This window comes from Phlebotomus papatasi, chromosome 1 (assembly GCF_024763615.1).
Source record: "Phlebotomus papatasi isolate M1 chromosome 1, Ppap_2.1, whole genome shotgun sequence".
NCBI lineage: Eukaryota > Metazoa > Arthropoda > Insecta > Diptera > Psychodidae > Phlebotomus > Phlebotomus papatasi.
The window spans coordinates 40,980,145-41,004,042 of NC_077222.1; the positions used below are offsets into that span (position 1 = coordinate 40,980,145).

Consider the following 23,898-nt stretch of genomic DNA (forward strand, 5'->3'; position numbering starts at 1 on the left):
GAAATTCAAAAATGCGCAGTGGAGTCAATCAGCTGATCGAAGCAATCCAAGTGAGGGTGGTTTGTTATTGTTTTTTTCTGAGAGTTTTTCCGCATATTTCTGTGATTTTCTCCGATAAAAACCAAAGATAAAAGTGTGAAAAGTAGTGAAAAAACCTCTTGAAGCCTGAAACTTGTCAATCAATGTGAAAACCCAGTTTATTGGCTAGAAAAAGTACTCATCGGGAGATAAGGAAAATTCAAGGTTAGGTTATCTCTTCCGGACTGCATGGCTTCGTCTATTTTTTAATTAACTTTATTTATTAACACTTTCCTCCTCTCTATTTGCAGTCCCTACCACGTCCACATGTGAGAGAGTGTAATTTTGTTACGTGTCAGAATGTAGAGCAAATTGTTCCTTGAGAACGAGCCCAGTTTTTAGTCATAAAATACTTCTTGCGTGAACTTGAGTGATTTCTTGGGCTTCTTCGGTGGAAAATTTCTCAGTGCATGGTGGAGGAAGAATGTCTGGTGAAAGGGTAAGTTGCTACTGACCGCATTTTCTCTGTGGAATTTACCAAATTGCGTGGCTCGGAGATTTACCTCATACACGAGACGTTTTTTTTCACTCGCAAAATCTTATCTCAACGGAAATACCGATAAGGCAAAATTCTCTGAACTGTAAGACCATCGACTTGGAGGAGGTGATTGAGGAAGTGGATCACTGGTTAAAATCAAGAGTGATTCGATAAAGTTCACTGGACCGGATTGGCTAGAAAGTTGCTCGCGAACTGGTTTCCAGCCACAACAACTTTGAGCCATTCCAAGGTCTGCAATCTCCTCCACGTCTTGCTTTTCTGACAGTTTCGTTTTGGCTGCACTCAAGAGTAGACTCACTCATGGTTCACTTGGTGATTTTCCGCATACTATTGGACCTCCTAATGGTCTATTTTAATCTTCAAAATTCCCCCTAAATATCTCTTTTCAGGACGAACTTACGCTCTATGAGCCCAAGTTGCTCCATGAGCTGCAATTCTGGCAGTCTCCAGCTAAATTCAATCCTCCCATCACAGCTGTGGCTCCCGGCGAGACATGGATGAAAGTTAGACCACTGCAGGAGGGTGACTATGACAGGGGTTTCCTGGAGCTACTGTCACAGCTGACGAAAGTTGGCAATGTGTCCAAGGCACAATTCCTCATGCAGTTTGCTCAGATGCGAGCCAGTGGCGGATACTATGTCACGGTTATTGAGGATACCCGGATTAATAAGATCATTGGAAGTGCCACTTTGGTGCTGGAGCACAAATTCATTCATGGATGCTCAGTGGTAAGTAAAATCAATGTAAATAAACTCTTTCGCAACTTTTGGAATTGGAACACTGAATAGGAGAGATTTCAGGTTTCGCATACATTCGGGGTTCAAACACTTCATATTAGGTTGTGATTCCTCCTAATCACAACTACTGTAATCCTCGGATTTTCTAAAAGTGCTCAGATCGAGCTGAAATTCACAGGGTATATGTTTTGAACATCCCTGATGCCGAAAATCATAAGCCGGCAATTTCGGAACCGGCCGGCCGTCCGGCCGTCCGTTCATTAATATTTACAACACTAATACACTAATATTAGTACACTAATATTTTAGGTGTAAAAATATATCAACAATTTTTAATGTTGATTTTACACCTTTTTAAGGGTAAAATTAACATGAAAAAGGGTAACTTTAACCCCCAATACACCTAAAAAGCATAATATTTACACCGATTTCGGATCAATACTGCAGGGTAAAATAAACATTTCCGGAATATTATTTTAACTTTTTCTGATTTCTCTCAGTGTAGGAATGATTCTGAACTTCCCGGCCCTCCCGGCCGGACGCTCTTTGGAGCTTAATAGCTCCTAAACTATAAGAGATATCGACTTGCGGTTTTCGGCAAAGGTTATATATCGGATGAAAATTGCAACTTGGCGCATTAACCCCCCACCCCCTCCCCACCCCTCCCCCCTTCCTTCCGCCATTTTGAATACCCCCTTTTTTTGTTTTCTCAATAGCTCCGCCCCTATGGCATCGAACGGGCTCAAATTTTAGTATGTTATAGCTGGGCCTTAGAGCTTTCCATCAATACCAAACTTAAGGTCCCCGACCTCCCTGACCCGAGCTATAAGAGTCCAAAAAAAAATTCTTAAAATGGCAATAGCTCCGGTTGTAATTGTCAGAATTTAAAAAGCGAAGGTGTTTTGGCAAGCTCTCGTCAAATGCCACTTCCCCTTCTAACATCGCAAGTTCATAAAACCACCGCTAGGGGCGCTATTATTAAAAAGAAAATTTTTAAATCTTATAAGTTAAATAACTCAAAAACTCCATTGTGCATCGGGCTGAAATTTTAGTATGTTGTAGCCGTTGATTATACCTATCAAACAAAAAAAACCTTAAGTCGATCCATAACCCCTGACCCGAGCTATAAGGGGTCAAAGTTCGAACATTGACCGGCCTCTATCTCCGGTTCTAACTAACATAGCGACCTAAATTTTACCTTTTTGGTTTCGTCTCGATGAGCACTTTCAGATGGAAGTTCAAAAAGTCACCACAGGTGGCGCTGTGATAGCGTCAAAATTCATCGAAATTCAAAGTCACTTTTCTCAAAAACGGCATTGTGCAAGTTAATGAAATTTTAGTATGTTGTAGTCCAGTCTAGGACGTTTCCAAAATGGTGCGTAAGCGCGCTGTGGTTAAAACAGAACCGGAGATATGAGGGGTCAAAGTTCACAAAATTCAAAAAATCATATCTCCGGTTCTATGTGACCGATTTTGATGAATGAGGGCTTAAACGAAAGATCTCACCAAATGCTACAACTTTCTAAAATATTTGAACTTCGTGGGACCAACACCAGGGGCGCCACAGTCGAAAAACCAATTTCAATATCTCATAACCTCAATTATCTCGACTGTCGCTGAACCGATTTTGATGATTGCTTCGACATAATTGTAGAGGACATTTGTCTCTACATTTCGTCCATACATCATTTTCTGCTCAGACTACGCTATCACTCCGATTTTGCCGTTTAAGTGTGAAAAAATTGATTTTTCCCATAATAACGCTTTGAAATCACTCAGATGCCAATTTGACTGCTTCTACTCGACCAAGACACTTAAAAGAGGGTTTTAAATGGAAAGTCTCACAAAATACAACAATTCTTTCATATAGTTGAAGTTCACCAAATGAACACTTGGGGCGATCTGGTCGCAAAAACGAGTTCAGAAACAAACAACCTCGATTATCTCGGCCTCTGATTTATCAATGAGATCAAGTTCTACGGCAAAATTATAGAGAACATTCTGGACTATATTTCACCCATATATCACTTTTCTGCCAGTCCATCCAAATCCTTGATATTTTGGTTTAAATACAAAATTTGTATAATTTCACGAATTTGATTCAAGTTAACTGAATGGCGACTCACAATTTCAGCTCTAAATCGAATTTGCATGCACTCCGAGTTAGCTCACGTTAAGAATCTCACCTACATAAGCCGGTTAGGATTATCTGTCCCTTTTAACTCTTTCGGGACCGTAACATATCCAGCGAGCCAATTTCGATAAAATTTACTTTTTTATAACCCTTACTGGTCAAATATGATAATTTTGCAGAGAAATATTTTTCTCCACTTCTGGGAAATTGAAAAACTTATCGGTACTCTCGTACAATTTTCCTAAATGTCAATATTATCTATTTGTGAATTTATTTCACCGTGTCAAAGGACTCCTTTACGATGTTGATCACTAAGCGAGTAGAATTTTTGATCAATATCTTCTGAGATGTATAGGAAGTGTTCAAGAAGATGCCAAAATCCTGTTTGCCAATATAGACTCCTCATTATATTTCAAATTATTACAGTTTAAAACACGTTTCTCTCAACGCGATGTCATTGTAGACACCTTGAGCTTTCTCAAGACCCTAAAACACAGTTCCTGGACAATCAGAATTCACTATAATGAGGAAAAAAAGAAAAACTTCCCCGAGGTAGGTGTCCAAACCAAATGCAAATGGCGGGAACCGTTAGATTTAACCCTCTTATTTTAGGACAGAATGTCCTTCCGATGAGCATCGGTGTATGTTTAGTGCAATCTAAAAGTAAAACATACAATTTACCAGAGCCTTCGACATATAAAGTGTCTTCAGTCTTGGTTAGTCTTTTCTTTGGATATTTAGTCAAGTTTTAGTCTATTTTCTGCCACATCAGTTTCTTGAAATTAGTTAGGAGCGAAATTTTTGCACGTTTGCTGTGCAATATAAAGTGCAGTAGGGGGAAGTGGGGTACCTTTGAAATTGGAATTTTTCACCTATTTTTAAATAAAATTAAGCCTTATCGTGATTTATGTTAGTTGCACAAACATATTGAGAATCTAAAATATATCCCGATTAGGGTCAATTTTATTTAAAAATATGTGAAAAATCCCAATTTCAAAGGTGCCCCACTTCTCCCTATATACGAAGTTTCCAAATCTCGAATTTTTGGGCCCAGCCAGCGTTCCCAATTGAACAGGTTTTCTAAAAGTTAAATAAAAAAGATTTATTTTTCAAATGTTATGATAAGCCCAGACCAGCGATAAGCCCAGATGAGCTTATGGTAGCTGAGATTTCTTACAGGCGACCTCGAAATGCTTGCAACTCGGAATCGGAATGCATGAAAATTCGATTGTGAGTTGAATTTTGGTAGAGAATCGCGTCAGGTGCGACTGTTCTTGACGGTCGAAATGGATAAAATTGGCTCGACGCGATTCTTTATCCTTAAAATTCAACTCACTAACGAATTTTCACGCATTCTGCATTGCAATAACCTCGAGTATCACGCATTTTGAGGCCACCTGTAAAGAATCTCAGCTATCATAAGCTTATCTGGGCTTATCACTGGTTTTCTTAACTTATTCAGTTATCACACTAGAAAATTTTACATTAAAGTTAAAGTGAAAAGTTGCTCATTAAAACTTTTAGAACCACTCGAAATCGCTGATTTAGTCAGGACACTTTGCTAGAATTGCTAAATGTCACGATGGCATACGGGTTGTCAGATGAGTGTTTTTGTTTTAGAAGCATTTCAGTCGTTTTAGCGAAAATAATAATAATAATAATAATTTTATTTCTCTTTTATCGTCTGCGACTGTCGCCGATTTCATAACCGACTTCATCGGGCAAGACGGCAGAAAATCCCGAATCATTAGTCGTATAGGCCAGGCCGTTACATAATTTGTACAACAATTTAATGAATTTAAGAAAAAAAAAACTTGAAATGAAAAACTGAGAAAATTGTGGCGCAGAAACTACCCGAATGACTGCAATAAAGTAGTTACCTGAGGAAAATTTAATGAGCAAATTTTGCTCATAAATTTGCTCAATTCTCATTAATTTGCTCATTAATTATCAATCGTATTTTTGCTAATTTAATCTATTTAAACCAATTTTTGTGAGTCCACTTTTTTAACACTAAATGAATCGATTTCTAAAAGCTCTTGACGAAAATTGCACATTAGGACACATATCAGCAATAAATTAATGTGAATCACATTAAAATTTTAATGTGAAATTCTCTAGTGTGATACCACGGTTACGATCCTTACTTCCCTTACCTTACCAACCTAGTCGTCTTTATTACTTTCCGAAATTCTGGTCCTGTAAAGGACACTATAATGGTCTTGAAGAAGTTAAAAATTTCTAGAGTAGAACTTTTTTGACTGTACAGTAGACTCTCGCTCAATCGGCTCTTTTTCAATCGGGCGAAAAATTTTGTTAACAATTTTCACGTTTAATTATGAAGCTAATTTGTTGAAATTCGTTGTAGTTCTTCCTATTTTATCGTGATTCTTTAAAATTGAGCGCTTTTTGTGGAATTTACAAAGCTTTGTCGCCCAAATCTATCGATAAACCGGATGATATTTTGCCCCAAATGCCCATTTGAGAGAGAGTCTACTGTATATAGTGGAATTTATTGCTACAAGATACTCTTCTTAATTATTTATTTGAATTATTTCTGGCCAAAGTATACAAGAATCTGACTAAAATATTGCAGATGTTTGTTTTTAATTAAAATTTCGGTAAATTAAAAATTAAAATAAATATTAAAATATTCAATATATCCTTATGTTCTATCAACACATATAATTTTTGTCCTTAATTTCAGAGAGGAAGACTGGAAGATGTTGTAGTCAACAATACTTACCGAGGGAAACAACTTGGCAAATTGTAAGGGGAAACCTCTTGAAATTAAGAGACCTTTAATGACTTTTTTTTTTGAAATTCTTCATTTTCTCTTTAGAATTGTGGTGACTGTGACTCTTCTGGCGAAGCATTTGGGTTGTTACAAGATGTCTCTGGACTGTAAGGACAATCTTATACCTTTCTACGAATCCCTGGGCTATGTCCTCGAACCAGGTAACTCAAATGCCATGAATATCCGTTATGATGGTCAGAAGGAGACGACAGTGCGAAATCGTCCTACGGCATCGGTTATCCTGGCTAATGCCACAAATCCCGTGGATCCATCCTGACAATTAGCCCCCGGAGCTGCTAATGCCAAGGTCAGGTCTAAGCTGTAGGACCTCTTTTGCGCATTCTGTACCAATTTAGCAGTCTCTGGTAGATTAACAAGTTGAGATTCTCATTGTACTTTTTGATTTTTTTTAGCTTTGATTTTTCTTTCGCTGATTCTCACAATTTTAGAAAGAATAATTTTCCGTTTTTTTTTGACTAAAAAATAAATAAATTAAACAACGGTGGTGGATTTATTTAGTTTATGTGAGTGTATTTGAATCACATAAAGTATAAAATAAAATTAATCAGTTTACACTTTTACAACAAATGTTCATCTCTCACCAAATATTTTCTTCGCATTTTTCCATTGATTTTTTTGTCTTTCTATCTCGGACTAGAATTAGAAATTTGATTTGTTCTTTCACAATTTTGCATTTCGGGGAAAAATTGCAGAGGCTTCTGGGAAAGATCTTTGACGAGAGATGGAGGAAAAGAAACAATGATAAATCTCTGTTGTGGAAGGAGATTATTTTTGGGCATTATAGTATTTAGAAAGAAATGGAGAGGAAAAGAAAGCTCAGATTAAGGGATTTTCATTCATTTTTTTTTCTTCTTAAGTTTATGATAGAAAATAATTTTTTTTTACTTAAGATTTTCTTTCAAATTTTTCTCTTAATAAAATTTAAATGAACCATTTTTTCAGTTTATGTGTTTTTTTCTTTCTCTCTTTTATAAAAAGGCCATTTATAAGTTTTATATAATTATTCTTTTCTTAATAATCCCTTCTTCAATATTCTGTTGTTGTTTTTTTTCTTGTTGACAAACGTTCAATGTGTGTGACAGTAACATATTTTTTTTAATATAGAATTTTGTGGTATATTTCGGTAAAGACTTTTTTTTGTTAATGATGATTTTCTTTTAATGCTAGATTTTCCCTCTGAATTTTAAAGGGGGGAAAATAAATTTTTTCAGAGAGTAATTGGTCAATGTGAGTTTTGTAAAGGAAAGTTGGAGTAAAAAGGGATTTATTAAACATTTTTTTTTCTTGGAGAAGGAAACGTCAAACACACAAAATATTCCATTCTCTCACATTCGCGGTTTCCATTCGAAAATGTATTTCTTTTTTTTAAATTTCTTTTTCTCTTTTAAACTTTCTCTCACATTTAATAAGAACTTTTTTTTTAATTTCTTAATGTCTATCGCAAGAATGTTTCTTTTTTTTCTTGGAGGAAAAAATCGAGGAATATCTCACAACATCATATACAAATCGATATTTTAAGTGAAATTTATATCATCTCCACAATATTCTTCATAATATTCCCCTATGACACATTTGTTTTCATGCACCACAAAGAGGAAAATTCAATTCCACGAAATATCCCATATAAATCCCATGGATTCCCAAGAGAATTCATAATAAAGAATGACTGATAGTTTAAGGGCAATCAAGTTTCTCATATGGGCATGAAGACAGTTTTCTTTTTTGCTTCTTCAAATGCGATTTTTATCATTTTCTTTTTTTTCCCAAATGGTATTAGAATTATACTATGAAAGTACGTATAGAACCTGTATTTATCAAATAGAATTTTTCATTTAGCTAAAAATACTCCCTCCCCCCCTATTACATCTGTCCTTTATTTTTTTTTCTCTTAAACACCGAGCAAGGAAAATCACGACAAGTTCGAGTCACAACTTTTTTCTTCTTTTGGTTTTTCTTCTGGGTAAACACACGATTTGAAAAAGCTCTTTTAGAGCTTCTTGGCACCCAATTTGAGCGGACCACGAGCCGCTCGTCGTGCCTCAAGTTCTCGCTGTCGTTGCAGTTTTTTCTCCTCGCGTTTCCGGCGTGCCTCGTCCAATTTTGGATTACCTGGAAAGAAATGGAAAAGGCAAGGGTCACATTATTTTAGGTCTGCATATCCTAATAATTTATTTGTTCAGAAAATGGCTCAACTCTTTCTGCGTGATATTAAAGGATTTAATTGAGCACTAATCAATTGGTGAATTAATTAATTGTTTTTTAAAGAATTTTATTTTATTCTATCGATAAAAAGGGGTGGCAAAGCGTCTCATGCTTTGCGAAATGGTTGAACTCGTGACTTAGATGCTCTAATTGAAAACGATTCATAACCGATTGAAATCGGTTTAGGCTTGTCAGGAATTCCAAGACCTTTCCAAGAAGCCCAAACCCGAAATAATTTGGTTGAGAAATGCGCTCTCTAGAGCTTTCTTAACCTTTGACTTTGAAAAACCGTTATTAGGAATGATGCAACGGTACTTTCGTATATGGACGAAATCGACGAAATGTTCGCCTATTTCAATTTACAGCTGAAGTTTGATAAAGTATACTATTGCACAAATTTTATTGAGGTTTGTGTATAAATCTAATTTAAACTCAAAAAAATAATAACATTTCAGTGAAATATACACCTGAATATCCTCTTAAACCTATTCAGTCAATGTACCAGAAGTGCTGGAGATATAATGTTTGTATTTTGGAATTAGCTCCTTGCAGGTTAGTAGATGATTATTGTAAAAAAAACCCTTATTGGGACGCGGCGAAACCCTATCAAACATACAGTGGCGACAAGATAAATAGCACACCTTCAGCGATTTTTCTATTGTGATGTTTTATTATACAATATCAATCAATATGACCTTTATAAATAAAAATGATAATTATTTAATATTTGTATCTGTTAAAACTATGTGTTTTTGTCATTTAATGAGTTTAGGGATAATTCGTGCGGCCAATTTAAATAGCACACTTTCATTTTCTCTGAGAATATTACCTGAAATTTTGTTTTATTTTGAAATTCATTATATTCCTGTAATTTTGATCATTTGTAAGACATTAATGTCCCAAATTTTCGTAAAATAAAGTTATGAGAACTCAAAAATCATGTTAAGTAAAGCCTTTGGTGCAAATGTACAGGCTTTATGTAAAAGAAGTTTAGGATAACTAATATGTTTTTTTTATAAATTGTGTTGTTCAAGGAAGAGAACGATTAATTCAATAATTTTTTATGATCAAACTTAAAAATCACGCAAAAAAATCCAAAATTTTGAGAAGAATTGCCATTTGTAGTAAAGACTCTGCCATTGTTCGTATAATAAAATTGAATTCTTCTGCAGCCGTACCGAAAACAAAGGAACAAATTGAACAAAATTTGAAGAAGTAACTCAAGTGAGCATTACTAAAAGTCAATTATGTAAAAAAAAATACCCGGTTTAGAAGCGTTGCCATGCGTACAGAGTTAGTATTTAAACGAAACCGTACCTGTTGATTGATTTTTGTTAAAGAGCATATGCTGTAATTCTGGAATAATATTCTTTCAACTGATGTATTCCTGTTTAATATCATTGGATATGACATAATAAAATATTAGATGTCTCAAAAGTGAAGAATTTTGTCCTTGATACATAATTAAGAACGTAAAACTTAGCGGTGGTAATTTTATAGTATGGGGTTACATTTTGCGAAGTGGCGTATGGTCTGTATATGGAATATCAGGCAATATAAACGAATTTGTTTACAAGGATATCTTTGGACAAGCCATGTACTTCAAGATCGATAAGAATTTGCTTTAGGTTTTAAAGTTTTAACCAAGCTAATAATCCCAAACACACTGCCAAGAGTTTTAAAAAGTGGTTCAATCAGAACAAAATTGACCTTCTGGAGTGTCCAGGATGATCTAAGGACCTCAATCCTGTTGAACTTAAAGGAAAAGATTGACCAGGCGATAAATCTCTCGAATGTGACTAATTTAGAATAATTTTAAGCAGATATCCACACTACATGAATAACAATCACATTAGAATAATGTCAAATCCTGATTTCCTTAATGATCCTTCGTTGTCAAGCGCTTATTTTTTCCAGAAGTTACTTAACTAAATACTAATTAATCCAAATTTAATTTTTAAATAGAATTCGTAAGTTATTAATTGCTGCAGTAGAAGCCAAAAACTATCACTTCTTATAGAGTGTGCTATTTATATTGTCCCCTTAATATGTACCATTTCAAGAATTTTTTTTACCGTACTAAATTTCTTGATAGAACTTTCAGGTTTTTTCTTCATATTCAAAATGTAATGATTCACAAGTTTATTTATTTATTATTAGTTTTGTAATTTAAAAGCATAATTTTCCGAAAGATAAGGCATACATTACAATGCCCGAAACTGTGCTATTTATCTTGTCGCCACTGTACGTCCTAACGATCATTAAATTTCATCCCTCCATTCATATAAAGTTACTATATCTGAGAAAAAAATTGTTACTCAGAATTTAAATTAGAAAAGAAGACGAGGGAAAAATATTGCCAAATCGACGCGATATTAAAATTTCCGTGTATATAACTTCGTGCTCTAACTTTGAATGACTATTTGCAAAGCAAGAAAAGAGCAACTAAAGGCATTTCTAACCTCTGACTAAAATAACTTAAATGCCCTCAGAAAGAAGAATCTCAGCTACCATAAGCTTATCTGGGCTTATCCCTGGCCATTTTTTATTTCAAATACTGTGCAGAAAGCCAACAAAGGGAAAAGAAAGTTCATTTATAGTTAAAGATCGTTATGCCCTAGACACACTTACAACTTAAGTCGAGAGACGACTTAGTGGAAAATGACGGAAATGCAGTTTGACCATTATTTCGAATATAATTATGCTAAGCCGTCTTTCGGCTAATCCTCAGGTCTGTCAAGGCCCTTAGAGATAGAGTCCGGCCAAGTTCAATATAGTAAGGGTCCGGGTACAGTGAGGTGGAGTGGAGACAGATACGACCCACCATTCGAAAGGTCTCGATCTCGGATTCAATATTACTAAAATATAATCGGAATCGGTTAATACACATCAAAAATGTAGTGCGGTCAAGTTATTTTTGGTTATAATGGTCAGGGAACATCGAGGGAGGAGTGTGACCTTTCCGACGGTGAAAGGTCTCAACTCTCGACACCAGCCATAACACACTAAAATTTAAAGAAAAAGCATAGTCTAGTTTCCGTAATATTTGATATTAAATTTTTGAAAATCGATTTTTAGATTAATCGCACCTCTGAATAAACCGAATGTATTTAGGGTGTCTATAGGGTTGTAGTATTTCACGATAGCTTTCCAGGCTTTCCAAAACACCATTTTTTTTTTAATTCTGATAATTAGAACCGGAGATATGGCTATTTAGAAATTAAATTTTTGGCTCCTTCTAGCTCGGGTCAGGGGACTCGGGGGGCTTAATTTTTTTTTTTAATCGAAAGCTCTTAGGCTCACCTATAACATACTAAAATTTGAGATCGATCTAAGTTATTGAGAAAACAAAACATTGGGGTATTCCAAATGAAGGAAAGGGAAGGGGGTGGATCTACAATCTTCTACTTCTAGCCGCCCATCGATATTCAACCTTTACATTTCTCCGTTCTCTCTCCAGAAGTGCTTATACGACGGACGGGACGGAACAGACGGATGTCCACGAAAATCGATTTTTATGGCTCTGGCACACCTTTTAGATCAGGAAAATTTCATGAAGTCGAAATTCGAAACTCTTTCTTTCTCACATGTTTTGCATATGACTATCTCATTCTTTCGCATATTAAATTCGATTGAGCTAAATTGAATTTGGAGTAATGTTTAAGAGAAGAAGAAGAGTCCGAAAGAATGAGATAGACATACGCAAAACATGTGAGAAAGAAAGAGATCCGATCGAATTCATGAATATTTCTTGATCTAAAAGGTATGCCGGAGCCATTAGCACACATGATATTCGTGACATATGAGAGTCAAAACGTGTAAATCCAAATTTTGGGCCCTATCTGAGGAGGTCAGATTTCACCTAGGACCACAAAAGCTGAGATTGTAAAGAATCTCAGCTAAAATAATAATTAAAAACTGAAAATTGTATGAATAATTCACATAACAAAAACACATACAACGTTGCAATCTTTGTAATATTCTCTTTTGAATAATGTAGTATATACCTTCATTCCCCTCATTATTACACATCCTTTTATATAAATATTCCTTTTCAATTTGTAAAACAGGGAAGAACCTGTAATATAATCTTCCAAGAGTGATTCCATTTAGAGAGAGAGCTTTTTCTTCTCAGTTCTTCATTGATTTTTTTACGTCCACTCCGTCAAATTCAATCCCGAAGATTGATGCTAGACTAAAACTCAAAGTTCATGCACCATTATATCAATAAATATTTTTTAAAGCTCCCTCAAAATTCAATATAAAATTCCATTCACTCCGTTTAAGTGGATTTAAAAAGACATTTTACTTTCACGATAAATGTCTTATAAAATGTGAAATGCATTGTAATTGAATATAGAATAGAAAGTGCTTCATTTCCTATGCATAGAATATGAATTGTTTTCTGAAACTTTTGCCATAAACTTTGTAGCTAGATGACAAAAAAGGGGCGAATACAAAAAAAAAATTAGAAAATAAACTCACCCGTCGTGACATCGTCAATCGGCTCAAATTCTCCATCTGCCCAGGAATCGCTGTTCCAGTTGGAGTTAAAATTCGTGTTATTATCACTGACCGGGCTGAGATTGTTGCAATTCATTGTCGGTTTGGCTTTATCGTTTATCTGTTCCACTTCGTGCTTCTCCTCAATCTCTTCATTCTGTCAAACAAATACCGATGAAATCAAAAGAAATATCTCAAATGAAAAAAAAAATAAATAAATAAAATGAGATATTTGCTTACCGGTTCCTCTTCGAGGCTTCCCCATTCCTCATTATCCCATCCGTCTCTAATATCCAGACCTCCGGCTGCACTTAAGGCAGATGATCCTAATGGCATCGCATTTCCAGCTGTTGGACTACTCGGATCCTGCGATGTCTGACAAAGAAAAAAAAAGTTCTTCATAGATAACTTGAATAAACAACAATGCTTAGCTGATTAATATAAAATTCTACATATTTGACAAGAGATTTGTGTAACAATGCAAACGATTCTTGTGAAGTTGTAAAATTCCTAAATGCAATACTAGTTAAGTGTCTTATCTGCCTATTTAGCAAGAATTAACTTTTATCACAATAATTCAGAAAAATTGGTAAATATTACATTTTCAAGCTTTTCAGGGTAATTTGAAACGAATTAAAGTGTTAAAGTGTTTCTTCTGAAACGAATTAAAGTGTTCTTTGATAGTGTAGAAAACTTCTCAATCAATTTTATGCACTTGACAATAAAATCATTTATATTTAGGTAAGATTCTTAATAATCTCACCTACTATAATCCTACCAAGATTTCATGTTCTCAGAACGGGCCCAAACTTTGCCAAAATGTGTTTTGACACTTCCTTATCACGAATATATGGGTGGCTAAGTTACGTTTCGTTTACGTTTATATCGTGTGAAAATTGCAAAATGGTTGCAATTCCGCATTTTGAATACCTCCCATTTTTTGTTATTTTAATAGCTGCGCCCCTATGGCATTGATAGGGCTAAAATTTTATTATGTTATTTCTGGAGAGCTTTCGATCAGTACCAAACTAAAGGTAACCTGACCCCGTGACCCGAGCTATAAGGGTCCAAAAAACGGAGGCAGCCAAAATCCCGAAAGCCAGAATCCCGAACGCCAAAACCCGAAAGCCAAAATCCCGAAAGAAAAAAACCTGAAAGGGATGAAATTTATATGGAGGATAATGTGTTGTAGAATAATTTCCCAAGACGCAGAAAGTTTCCCTTTGTCTCCAAGCAAGTTCGGGTGCAATCGTGGAAGTAGCTATATCATTTTTAAGAATTCGGAATATTGGCCCATTCAGGATTTTGGCTTTTGGGATTTTGACCAAGACCCTCAAAAAAATTCATAAAATGGCTATAACTCCAGTTCTAATTATCGGAATCTAAAAGGGGTGGTAAAGCGTCCCAGGCTTTGCGAAATACTCGAACTCGTGACTTAGATCCTATTTACCTCAGAAGTACTTTCGCATCATTTACCATTTACGGTTCTCAACCGATTCATATATCATTCAAAAGATCCTTCAAAATTGTTTTAAAAGTATCGATTTTCGGATAAAAAATAGTTATCGGCTATGAACCGGTTCATTACCGATTCAAGACCGATTGGAACCGGGTAAGTTTTGTCGGAAATTCCAAGACCTTTTCAACGAGCTAATACATGACCCCATTCGCTTGATAAATGCGCTCTCTATAGTGTCTTTTTAACCTTAAAAAACCTTGAAAACCGTTATTAGGAATGATTCAAAGCTATCTTCGTCTAAAAGGACTAAATGTCCGCCTGGGTAATCTCTAATATATATCCAAAAATTGAAAAAAAAACCCCTTAACGTGTTTTCGAGCAATCCCAAAAAAACTTGGTTTTGGAGGGGTGGGGGGGAAAATGAGGGGCATATTAACTATCCTTGGGTCGACTTATGGGGGTCCCCCTTAGGTCCCAAGTTGCTATCTCTTACCGTTTGGCCTCTAGAGCTGGCGACAGCCGGATGGACAGACGGACAGACGGACAAACAGCGTGACGACATTTCTCAGAAATCGTCTGAAACGTGAAGATTTGTTGACAAAAGTGGTCTCCGGGGGGTGGAAGGTGAAAATTTTGAGGGGGTGAAAAAATCGACGGATTATATATACTGGAGTTCGAGCAGTAAAAAAAACGTGAAAGTGTAAAAGTGAAGTTTGCAAAACCATCGCTAGGGGTTCGCGGGGTTCTATCATTAATTTTTTTTTTTAATTTTCCAAGTTAAACAACTCAAAATCCATTGTGCATCGGACTCAATTTTTAGTATATTGTAGCCGTATATTATAACTATCAAACAAAAAAAAACTTAAGTAGCTCGATAATCTCTGACCTTAGCTATAAGGGGTCAAAGTTCGAAAATTGACCGGCCTCTATCTCCGGTTCTAATTAACATTTTGACCTAAATTTGGTATATGTGTACCTCTCGATGAGCAATTTCAGATGGAAGTTCAAAAAGTCATCACACAACATTGTGCAAGTTGATCGAATTATAGCAATTATAGGGTGTTGTAGCCTATAGGTTATGAAGTTTCCAAAACCGGAGGTATCAGGGGTCAAAGTTCACGAAATTCAAAACACCATATCTTCGGTTCTATTTAACCGATTTTGACGAATTAAAGGCGCAAATGAAAAGTCTTGCAAAACACTACAACTCTGAACTTCGTAGGACCAACGCTAGGGGCGCCACAATCTATTATTATATAAACCGAATTTTGCTCAACCGATTTTGATGATTACTTGTAGAGGACATTAATATCTACATTTCGTTTGAATATCATTTTTTGCTCAAGTTACGTCATCTGTTCGATTTTGTCGATTTAATGTAAAAAAAATTATTTTTTCATACAATAATGCTGCGAAAGTATGCAAGTCCTAATATGACCGCTATTACTCGATTACGTTATTTCAAATAAGGTTTCAAAGAAAGTTCTTACAAAATTAAGTCAATCCTTGATATTGTCGTAGTTCGTTACATGGACAAAATGCCTGCTGTGGCCAAAACAATGTGTTCAAAAAAAAAAAAGAATTATCTTAGCTACCGAGCAACCGTTAAGATCAAGTTTTGGGGCAAAATTATAGACGACAATCTGGTCTATATTCCACTATCATTTTTTTGTCAGTTCATTTATACTTCCTAGATATTTTGATTTAATATATATTTCTAGGATATTTAATAAATATATCCTAACTTTTCTGAAGTTTGATTCCAAAAGACAATGGGCAAAATGGTCCAACCTTTCGCCACGAATGAGACCTATATCATCGAATAGGTATTGGTAAAGCTCACAACTTTTGTTCCGGGACTAACCCCAAAAGTGTGTAGGAAAAGAACTAGAGCATAACATATATGTTTAAGTATTGTAATGTTTTCTTTTCTAAACTCCTTTTATACAATTACAGTTTATCTTATATTGGTCGTTTCTAAGAACAATTTGTAAAGGAGGACTCAAGTAAGACTTTTCTAGAACAAGTCATATCCTTATCTTTTAATTTTTACTGCAATTTTTCAGATTTACCTACACTGAGAGAAATCCGAAAAAGTTAAAATAACATTCCGCAAATGTTAATTTTACTTTGCAGTATTGATCCAAATTCGGTGTAAATATTACCCTTTTTAGGTGTATTGGGGGTTAAAATTACCCTTCTTTCATGTTGATTTTACCCTTAAAAAGGTGTAAAATTAACATTAAAAAATGTTGATATATTTTTACACCTAAAAAGTGTTAAAGTTATGAGGAAAAAAAGTTAATCGCAACCTCTTTTTTCCTCGGTTTACAAATCCTTGAATATTCTTCAAATTCATAAAAATGATTGTTATGTAGGGAAATATAGGAAATATATCCTGTACACAAATATTCTCATTGAAAAAGGGTTAAAGCTTCTGAAAATCTCAATAATCTCAAGGTCTTAAAAGTTACCGTTATCCAAAACTTTCAGTAATAAGTTCAGAGTAGAAATGTTTTATAATAACGCCATTATACTCTGAACTTATTGATAAAATTCCATTAGTAACGGTACTTTTCAACTCTACAATCTTCGCCAATTCTGGCTCCTGTTCTAAGGAGAATATTTCTGTAAAGAGTCAAAAGAAGAAGATTTGAGAAAAATCTGGATAAAATTACAAGGAAAATGTAGAGAGACGGATATATTTTCTTCTTGGAAAATCTTCCTTGAGTTCTCTTTTAGAAATCGTTCTTTGACATCAACAACTTACAGTAATACCGTTATCGAGAAAAAAAGCAATTTTCATAAAAATAATTCTACCCATTTCCTAAGAACCCTTACTTTAAGATATCTCAGAAAATTGACGCAATAGACTATAAGTTTCTTCGGGAGATATGTTAAAGAGACACAAAGGACTCCAAAAATACCGGTGGTACCGAGTTTGCTCACGTTAAGAATCTCATCGACAATAAGCTGATCTAGGTTTATCACTAACTTTTTTTTATAAAATTAAGCTTAAAATAGCAAATACCGCATAATGCAAAGACTATCACAATTTGAAATTGCATATTGTAAAAGAATTTGAATAGGGCAATTATAAATTGAGCATTTTGAAAATTTAATAGATACTTTGGTATAATGCAATGTCTGCTGCACTTTATCTCGTGGATTTGAGTTACTTGAGCTTTTAGTGCCAAAATCTACGTAAAATCGATAAATCACTCTTGCGTTACTTACATCCATGTCGCCCCAATTCTCATTGTCCCAATTGTCGGCGCCGTAATCGCTTGCAGATGCTGATGTGTCATTGCTCTCATGCTCCAGGGACGTCATGGAAGTCACGCTGGACGTCGTCGTGGACAAACTACTGCTCGATGGTTGTTCTGAAAATCAAAATATCTCCGTGAAAACACATTTTTCTGGCAAGTTATAACCCTTTTTGTTTAAATTACCGAGAGAAGCGGGTTTGCTGAGGGTCTTGCTGGTGAGCGGAGGACGTGGTCGGGAAGAATCACTCTGACTGCGATAAAATTTGGCCGTTACGGCCGTCACTGCCCATCCAGCCCACGTTGCGGCGGCATTACCCAACGATGGTGTTGCTGTATGGACATCAGCCTCTGCAAAAAGTCAGGGAAAAAAAGCCCATTCAATGCAGGAATTCAGATGGTTTAATGGAGAAAAAAAAGTCATTATCAAGAAAATCACAGTAATTGCCAATTTAATGCAAGCTCAATCCCATATTTAAAATTTAATTGAAATTTCCATGTGACTGCAGATGATTGCAATTAATGAAGTGAATTTAAACCATTGATTGGGGATACTGAGCATTTTTTTTTCAGAAGTTTATGTTGCAAGAGTAAAAAAAAAAGACAAATATTAAACCTATGGAAAAAATGTTGTGTATTTTCGCACTATTCAACATAATCTGGTAATAACTGGCTTAAAAATCAAGTTTTGAAGCAAATTAGCTGAGTTGAAAGAAGACAGGAAAAACTGAAATTTTAGAGGCCAAAAAAAAACGACTCACCCATTGTTTCTTTGAGGCTGGGATCTTCAGATACCCGTTCTAGCTTCCCGAGGAATCCTTTAATTGTCTTGAATGCTGGATCACGGACAGATTTTTCCGGGTCCGTCGTGAGTGTGCAAAGTGCCGGGAGAATTCTTGTAGCGACTTCCCTGGAAAGATAAATGCCATTCATTCATAGGTCGTTCCGGTCGTTCTATAAATTCTGGTGTATTTTGTCTTGGACTTTTTAAAAAGTTTTTCTTGTATATACTGAACAGAAAAAGAAAATTAATTAGGGACTTTACAGTCCAATGATTTAATGTTATGTTCATATTGCACCTTTTTATTACATTTCGATTTTTAATGATTTTGAGATATTGCTCATATATTCTATTTAATCATCTTAACTATTTTCTGTGATAAGCATTATTCGAAAAAATACAAAATATTACGACTTGCATGCGGAGTAATGGTGCTATTCCAATGAAAAATTAAAAGGCGAAATCTTTAAAAATTAAAAGGAGAAATTTTTAGTACATGACTACATTCAGGTACTTCTGTGCAAATGATTGTATTAATTTTTATTACGACTTTTTGGTGGTTTTGCAGTACAACGAAGACTGGAGAAAAGATTCGTGACAGGAACCAAAACAAAGAAAAATCGATAATGCAGAAATAGTACATTAGATCAGCCATGTACTAAAAAAGTATTCAGGAGAAAGATTTCGCCTTTTAATTTTTCATTGGAATAGCATCATAATGCAGCTTTATAAGGGACGTAAAATGTATAATAAATTGTTGTTTAATAAGAAGGACTTTTGAAAAAGGACCAAAAGACTTTAATACTTTTAAATATTCAAAGCCTAAAAAATAATATCTCCAGACGTTTTTTTTTCTTTTTCCCTCCACCCCTCTCCAACCCCTCCAAAACCATTTTCTTGGTTTATTTCAAAAACGCCTCTTACAATTTCTTTTATTTTTGGATGCGTTTTTGAGGTGGTCCAGGTGAGCATTTCGTTCAAGTATAGCTATGCCCTAAAAAAATCGCCATCTTGAATTTTTGAAGGAAAAACTCTTTACTATTTTAGAGGGTCTATTTTTCAACTAATTTGGATAAATTTGGATTTTTTGGAAAGGTCTTGAAATTTCCAACCCGATTGCATTGGTCACAATCGGTAATGAATCGGTTAAGTACCCATATATGATCAATATTTTTAAAATATTCTTTTTTTCTGTCTGTAATCTTGTTACCTGTCTAGAGACCAAACGGTTATTATGATTAATCGTATCGAAATTCTTAATTACAATGTAATCATATTAATTTGCTGTTGTATTCCGTGTTGGAAGAATGTGCTAAGTTCATTGTAGATCGCCCAGGAGCGCTTTCCCCGCGATATGGATGCTTCTTCCGTGCCCCCAGAGTATTGTTTGGGCAAAGGCGGTGCATTTTATTACATTTTATCACAGTGAAAATGTCTTTTTCTGACATTTGGTTGCTTGTACCAGGTGGGACTCGAATTCACAACTTTGCGAGTCAAGTCAGAGATCTCGTCCGCCCAAGACCCAACTGAGCCCATTGCGCCACTGAGATCTCCGACCAAACGGTAAGAGATACGAACTTCCGGTCTTCGCAACACTCCCTCATACACAGTAAAAATCATTTGGACACTGACTAAAATTGTATTCAATTCAATTTTCCAGAGGTATTAACGGTTCTTCTGGATCCCGTTTCCACGATGAAGTATCAGACCATCTATTTGAACAAATTTTCTTTGGAACAAGTTTTTTTAGAACAAATATGTACCTAGAGAAGATATTTCTTTGTTGAAATATTTTTTCTTTACGGTTTTGTTACGAAATATAGTGACAATTGTGTTAAAGTTTTCTCTTAGAACAGAACTGTTTTGATACGGTGGAATATCTACAAATTTAAGTCGATTTCGTTTTATATAAATTTGTTCCTAAAAGTTAGAACCGAAAATATTAGACAATTTGTTCTCATTGTCGGGAATAAATTAGTGTAATTTAAAATATTTTGCCCGTTTCGTCCAACAGTTAAGGGCCTATACTTTAGTCGAGATGGATTTCGGTTCGTTACTAATCTTGGGCGTTTTATCGTTTCTCCTAGAAGTTACAAATTTGTTCCAAAAATTTTCGGTGTCTATGGACGATCTAATTTTTGGGACAAATATGTGCCGAAATTTTTTACTGTGTATGTCAGCCCATGGATCATTATGATTGTTATTTTCCCAACACCCTGTGCATCTGCTCCAAAACCATGTTTTTTTTTGTTTATTTCGAAAACGGCTACGATTTTATTTATTTTTTGATATGTTTTGGATGTGGTCCAGGTGAACATTTCGTGCAAACATACCCATGACCTAAAAAAATCGCCATCTTGAATTTTTGAAAGTCAAAAATTAACCTGGTCTTGAAATCAGTAATGAATCGGTTAAATGTCCGTGAATGACATATCTTTCTCGTATTTACAATTTTTATTTGTAGAAAACATTTTAAACTAAAATGATCATTTCTTTACTTTTTTTTACTTATTTACTTTTTAAAATAGTGATTTAGCTCATAAATGAATCAATTAATATTATATTAAAAAAAATAATTTAAAAAATCAAAAAATATCCTAAATTATTTTATAATCATCCAAAACAATCGGATTTTTATCAATAAAAAAAAAAACAAATAGCGTAAGTGTGCCAAATTCCGGCCAGCTTGCAATTTCGGCCACCTTTTTTGTTCCTCGAATTTCCATGAACATTTAGATTTTACATACTCTAGAGATTATACAATGCAAAAGAATAACAAAAAATGTAGCTTCGACAAACGAGATGACGTGAAAAAGGCATTGGAAGAATTCCCGAAGGGCAAGGAACTATGAGAATGAAAGTGGCCGAAATAGGTCACCAAAGCTATGTCTATATTTTTATTCATTTTAAAATATATTAAGAATGATTTTAGAGTAAATAAAGACGGTAAACTCTTTACAAGGTTCCAAGCAACACTCTTTCAGAAGAAAGAATAAAAAAAATCAATTTGTATTTAAAATATTACATTTCAAACTTGAGACTTTGACTCTTGCATACAACTATGCCGAAATTTGGCACACTTACCCTAAGTAATGTTTTTTGGGTAGGCAGTCAGTGTTCGCGCGAATGAGTTAAAGAAATGTTATACTTACGTGAGCAGAAAATATTGCTGTGTAGCTGCAAGAGCGAGAATCCCGGCAACTCGAGCTGGTGGAAAGGGATCCCTCATGGCCCTGATGAAGGCGCTCACGAGTACCCTCTGCCTCACTTGCGGATGCAGATGGGGGGCTATCTTGCCCAGACAAACTGTGGTATTTGTGCGAATTCCACCCTGGTCGTCACGTGCTTGCAGCCTGGCAAAGTGCCGCAGCACCTCGACATTGAGGTTGTTGTAGTTGAGCTTCGGTGCCAGATGGATCACCGACTTGACCGTCTGCTCGCGAATTGTGGGATTGGTATCGAGAAACCCATGAGCCACTTGTGGAAATATCTGATCATTCACCACATTCGGCTGCAAATGGGACACAAACATATCCAATTGCTGGAGTAATCGTGATCGCGTGACACGATCTGTGGACGCAAAGAGTTTTACCACGCACGGAACAATGCGTTTCTGGTACTCTGCCTCATCCAGGAGGCGACCCAGCTTAAACATAGGTGCCAGGACAGCTGATCCTGCATCTCCGTACTCATAGGCCGTAATCAATTGCGGTAGGATCTTGTGTCGACAGACATTCTCAGGAAAATTGTCCAATTGAGGCGTGAGTGCGCCAAAAAAGCGATTTTTCTCTGCTTTATCCTTAATCTGAATCTCTTCGAGGAAGAGCAGAGTGTCCACGAGGTCATTTTTGAAGAATCCTCCAGGTTTGCGGCATTTTGTGATAATATCCGCCGGATTGGGTCGTTTGGCAGGCAAAGCTCCAACCAGTTCACAGTACAGAGGCGTTAGACTCTTGGGGATATTCTCGATCTCCTTGAGATTACTCCTGGCACGGAGTTTGCCATTGAATGACTCCCAGACCAGGCATCCGAGTGCCCACATGTCCGTGGAACATTTTGTGGCACTTTTGAGCTTTGCCGTATCCGATTTCTCGGGCGGATCGTACAGTTCCAGCTGTGGGGGCACTTTGAGTGGAGGTGCGGGATTTCCATCCACAGGAGACACGTACTCCAGGCCACCAAGCTTCCATTCGCCCGATGTATTCACGAACACCGACCACACGGACACGTTATTGTGGCGCAAGCTTCCGTCATTGTTGAGAAATGATAAGGCTCTCTGTAAATCCCACACGAAAAAAAACAATATCAAATAAATAGGAAAGTATTTAGAAGAGTGAAAATTTATTGAATTACACAAAGGATTTTATGACAAATAAACATGCAATAATTCTGTCCATCAATTGAGAATCAACATTTAAGCAATGTTATAATTATGAATATAAATTTGCTTTAATGGGTTTAGTTTTAGAAGAGAGTCATTCGGACTAAAAGTTCCCTCCTTTATGAGCATTAAAATATTTAATTGATTTGGGAATTCATTCTGGTGTACATCACTACAACGAGTTGATTTAAAATTTCAAAATAGAGAGTTCAAAATTAAGAATTCAGATTATTTGGATTGGGATTACCTAAAATAATTGTAGTAGTTTATCATAATAAATTTAACAACATTTTCCATATCATAAAAAATTTATTCACAGCATTTACTTTTTCATTTTACTATGACACTATCATAGATATTGCAGATATTATAGCGATTTCAGTGAAATGAAGCAGGTGAAATGAAAAATTTCTTATGGTAATATGTCCCAAGAAATGATTTGACCTTCTCGCGAGCGCTAAGTCTTTCTCCTCCAAGCAATTGTATCGCAGAAGAAAATCAGTGATAAGCCCAGTTAACCTTATGGCGACGACTTAGGAGTGCCTGCAAATTCTCGAAAATGCGTTGAATTTTGAGGGTAAAGATTCACGTCTAGTAAACTGATCTTGGCGGTCGAAATTTCCATGTGAAAATGGGAGAAAACCAGTGATAAGCCCAGATAAGCTTATGGTAGCTGAGATTCTTTTCAGGCGACCTCGAAATGCGTGCAACTCGTAATGCTTGCAACTAGAAATTTGTGAAAATTCTATTGTGAATTGAATTTTGGGGGTAAAGAATCGCGTCGAACAAACGTTTTCTATTTTAAATAGTTTGAGTGCAGAAGGCCATCGGAAGAAGAAAAAAGTTCATTGAGATCGGTTAATAAACATTAGAGATAGGGTCCGGTCCATATAGATATAGTAAGGGTCCGGATACAGTGGGTTGGGGTAGAGACGGATGGGACCCATCATTAGAAAGATCTTGCTCTCAGATACAATATTTATACTAAAATTTCATCGAAATCATATCATAAACACCAAAAATGCAGTCCGGGCAAGACA

At 35.6% G+C, this 23,898-nt stretch overlaps 3 protein-coding genes across 4 annotated transcripts in view; 2 read left to right on the forward strand and 1 right to left on the reverse strand.

The window, feature by feature from the left end:
• The window catches only part of LOC129799738 (uncharacterized), a 155,229-nt gene that overhangs the window by 39,296 nt on the left and 92,035 nt on the right, over window positions 1-23,898 (forward strand). The gene's annotated exons all lie outside the window — the stretch shown is intronic.
• LOC129799748 (probable glucosamine 6-phosphate N-acetyltransferase) lies at window positions 36-6,834 on the forward strand. 2 transcript variants are annotated; one of them, XM_055843933.1, is made up of 5 exons: window positions 36-243; window positions 330-517; window positions 967-1,305; window positions 6,156-6,217; window positions 6,291-6,834. In XM_055843933.1, the coding sequence occupies exons 2-5, from the start codon at window positions 503-505 to the stop codon at window positions 6,520-6,522; spliced, it is 648 nt and encodes a 215-aa protein (XP_055699908.1). In that variant the 5' UTR covers window positions 36-243; window positions 330-502; the 3' UTR covers window positions 6,523-6,834. The 2 variants fall into 2 exon arrangements, with proteins under 2 accessions (XP_055699908.1, XP_055699909.1); XM_055843934.1 differs by having other exon boundaries at window positions 41-243; window positions 330-889.
• Window positions 6,738-23,898, reverse strand: part of LOC129799740 (N-terminal kinase-like protein) — a 28,430-nt gene continuing 11,269 nt past the window's right edge. Inside the window, exons 2-8 of the mRNA XM_055843918.1 lie at window positions 21,630-22,753; window positions 18,458-18,606; window positions 17,883-18,047; window positions 17,668-17,813; window positions 13,212-13,346; window positions 12,954-13,128; window positions 6,738-8,375 (exon numbers count right to left, since the gene is read on the reverse strand). Coding sequence (XP_055699893.1) covers window positions 8,254-8,375; window positions 12,954-13,128; window positions 13,212-13,346; window positions 17,668-17,813; window positions 17,883-18,047; window positions 18,458-18,606; window positions 21,630-22,753 — 2,016 coding nt within the window. The 3' untranslated portion in view covers window positions 6,738-8,253. The remainder of the gene's footprint in view (window positions 8,376-12,953; window positions 13,129-13,211; window positions 13,347-17,667; window positions 17,814-17,882; window positions 18,048-18,457; window positions 18,607-21,629; window positions 22,754-23,898) is intronic.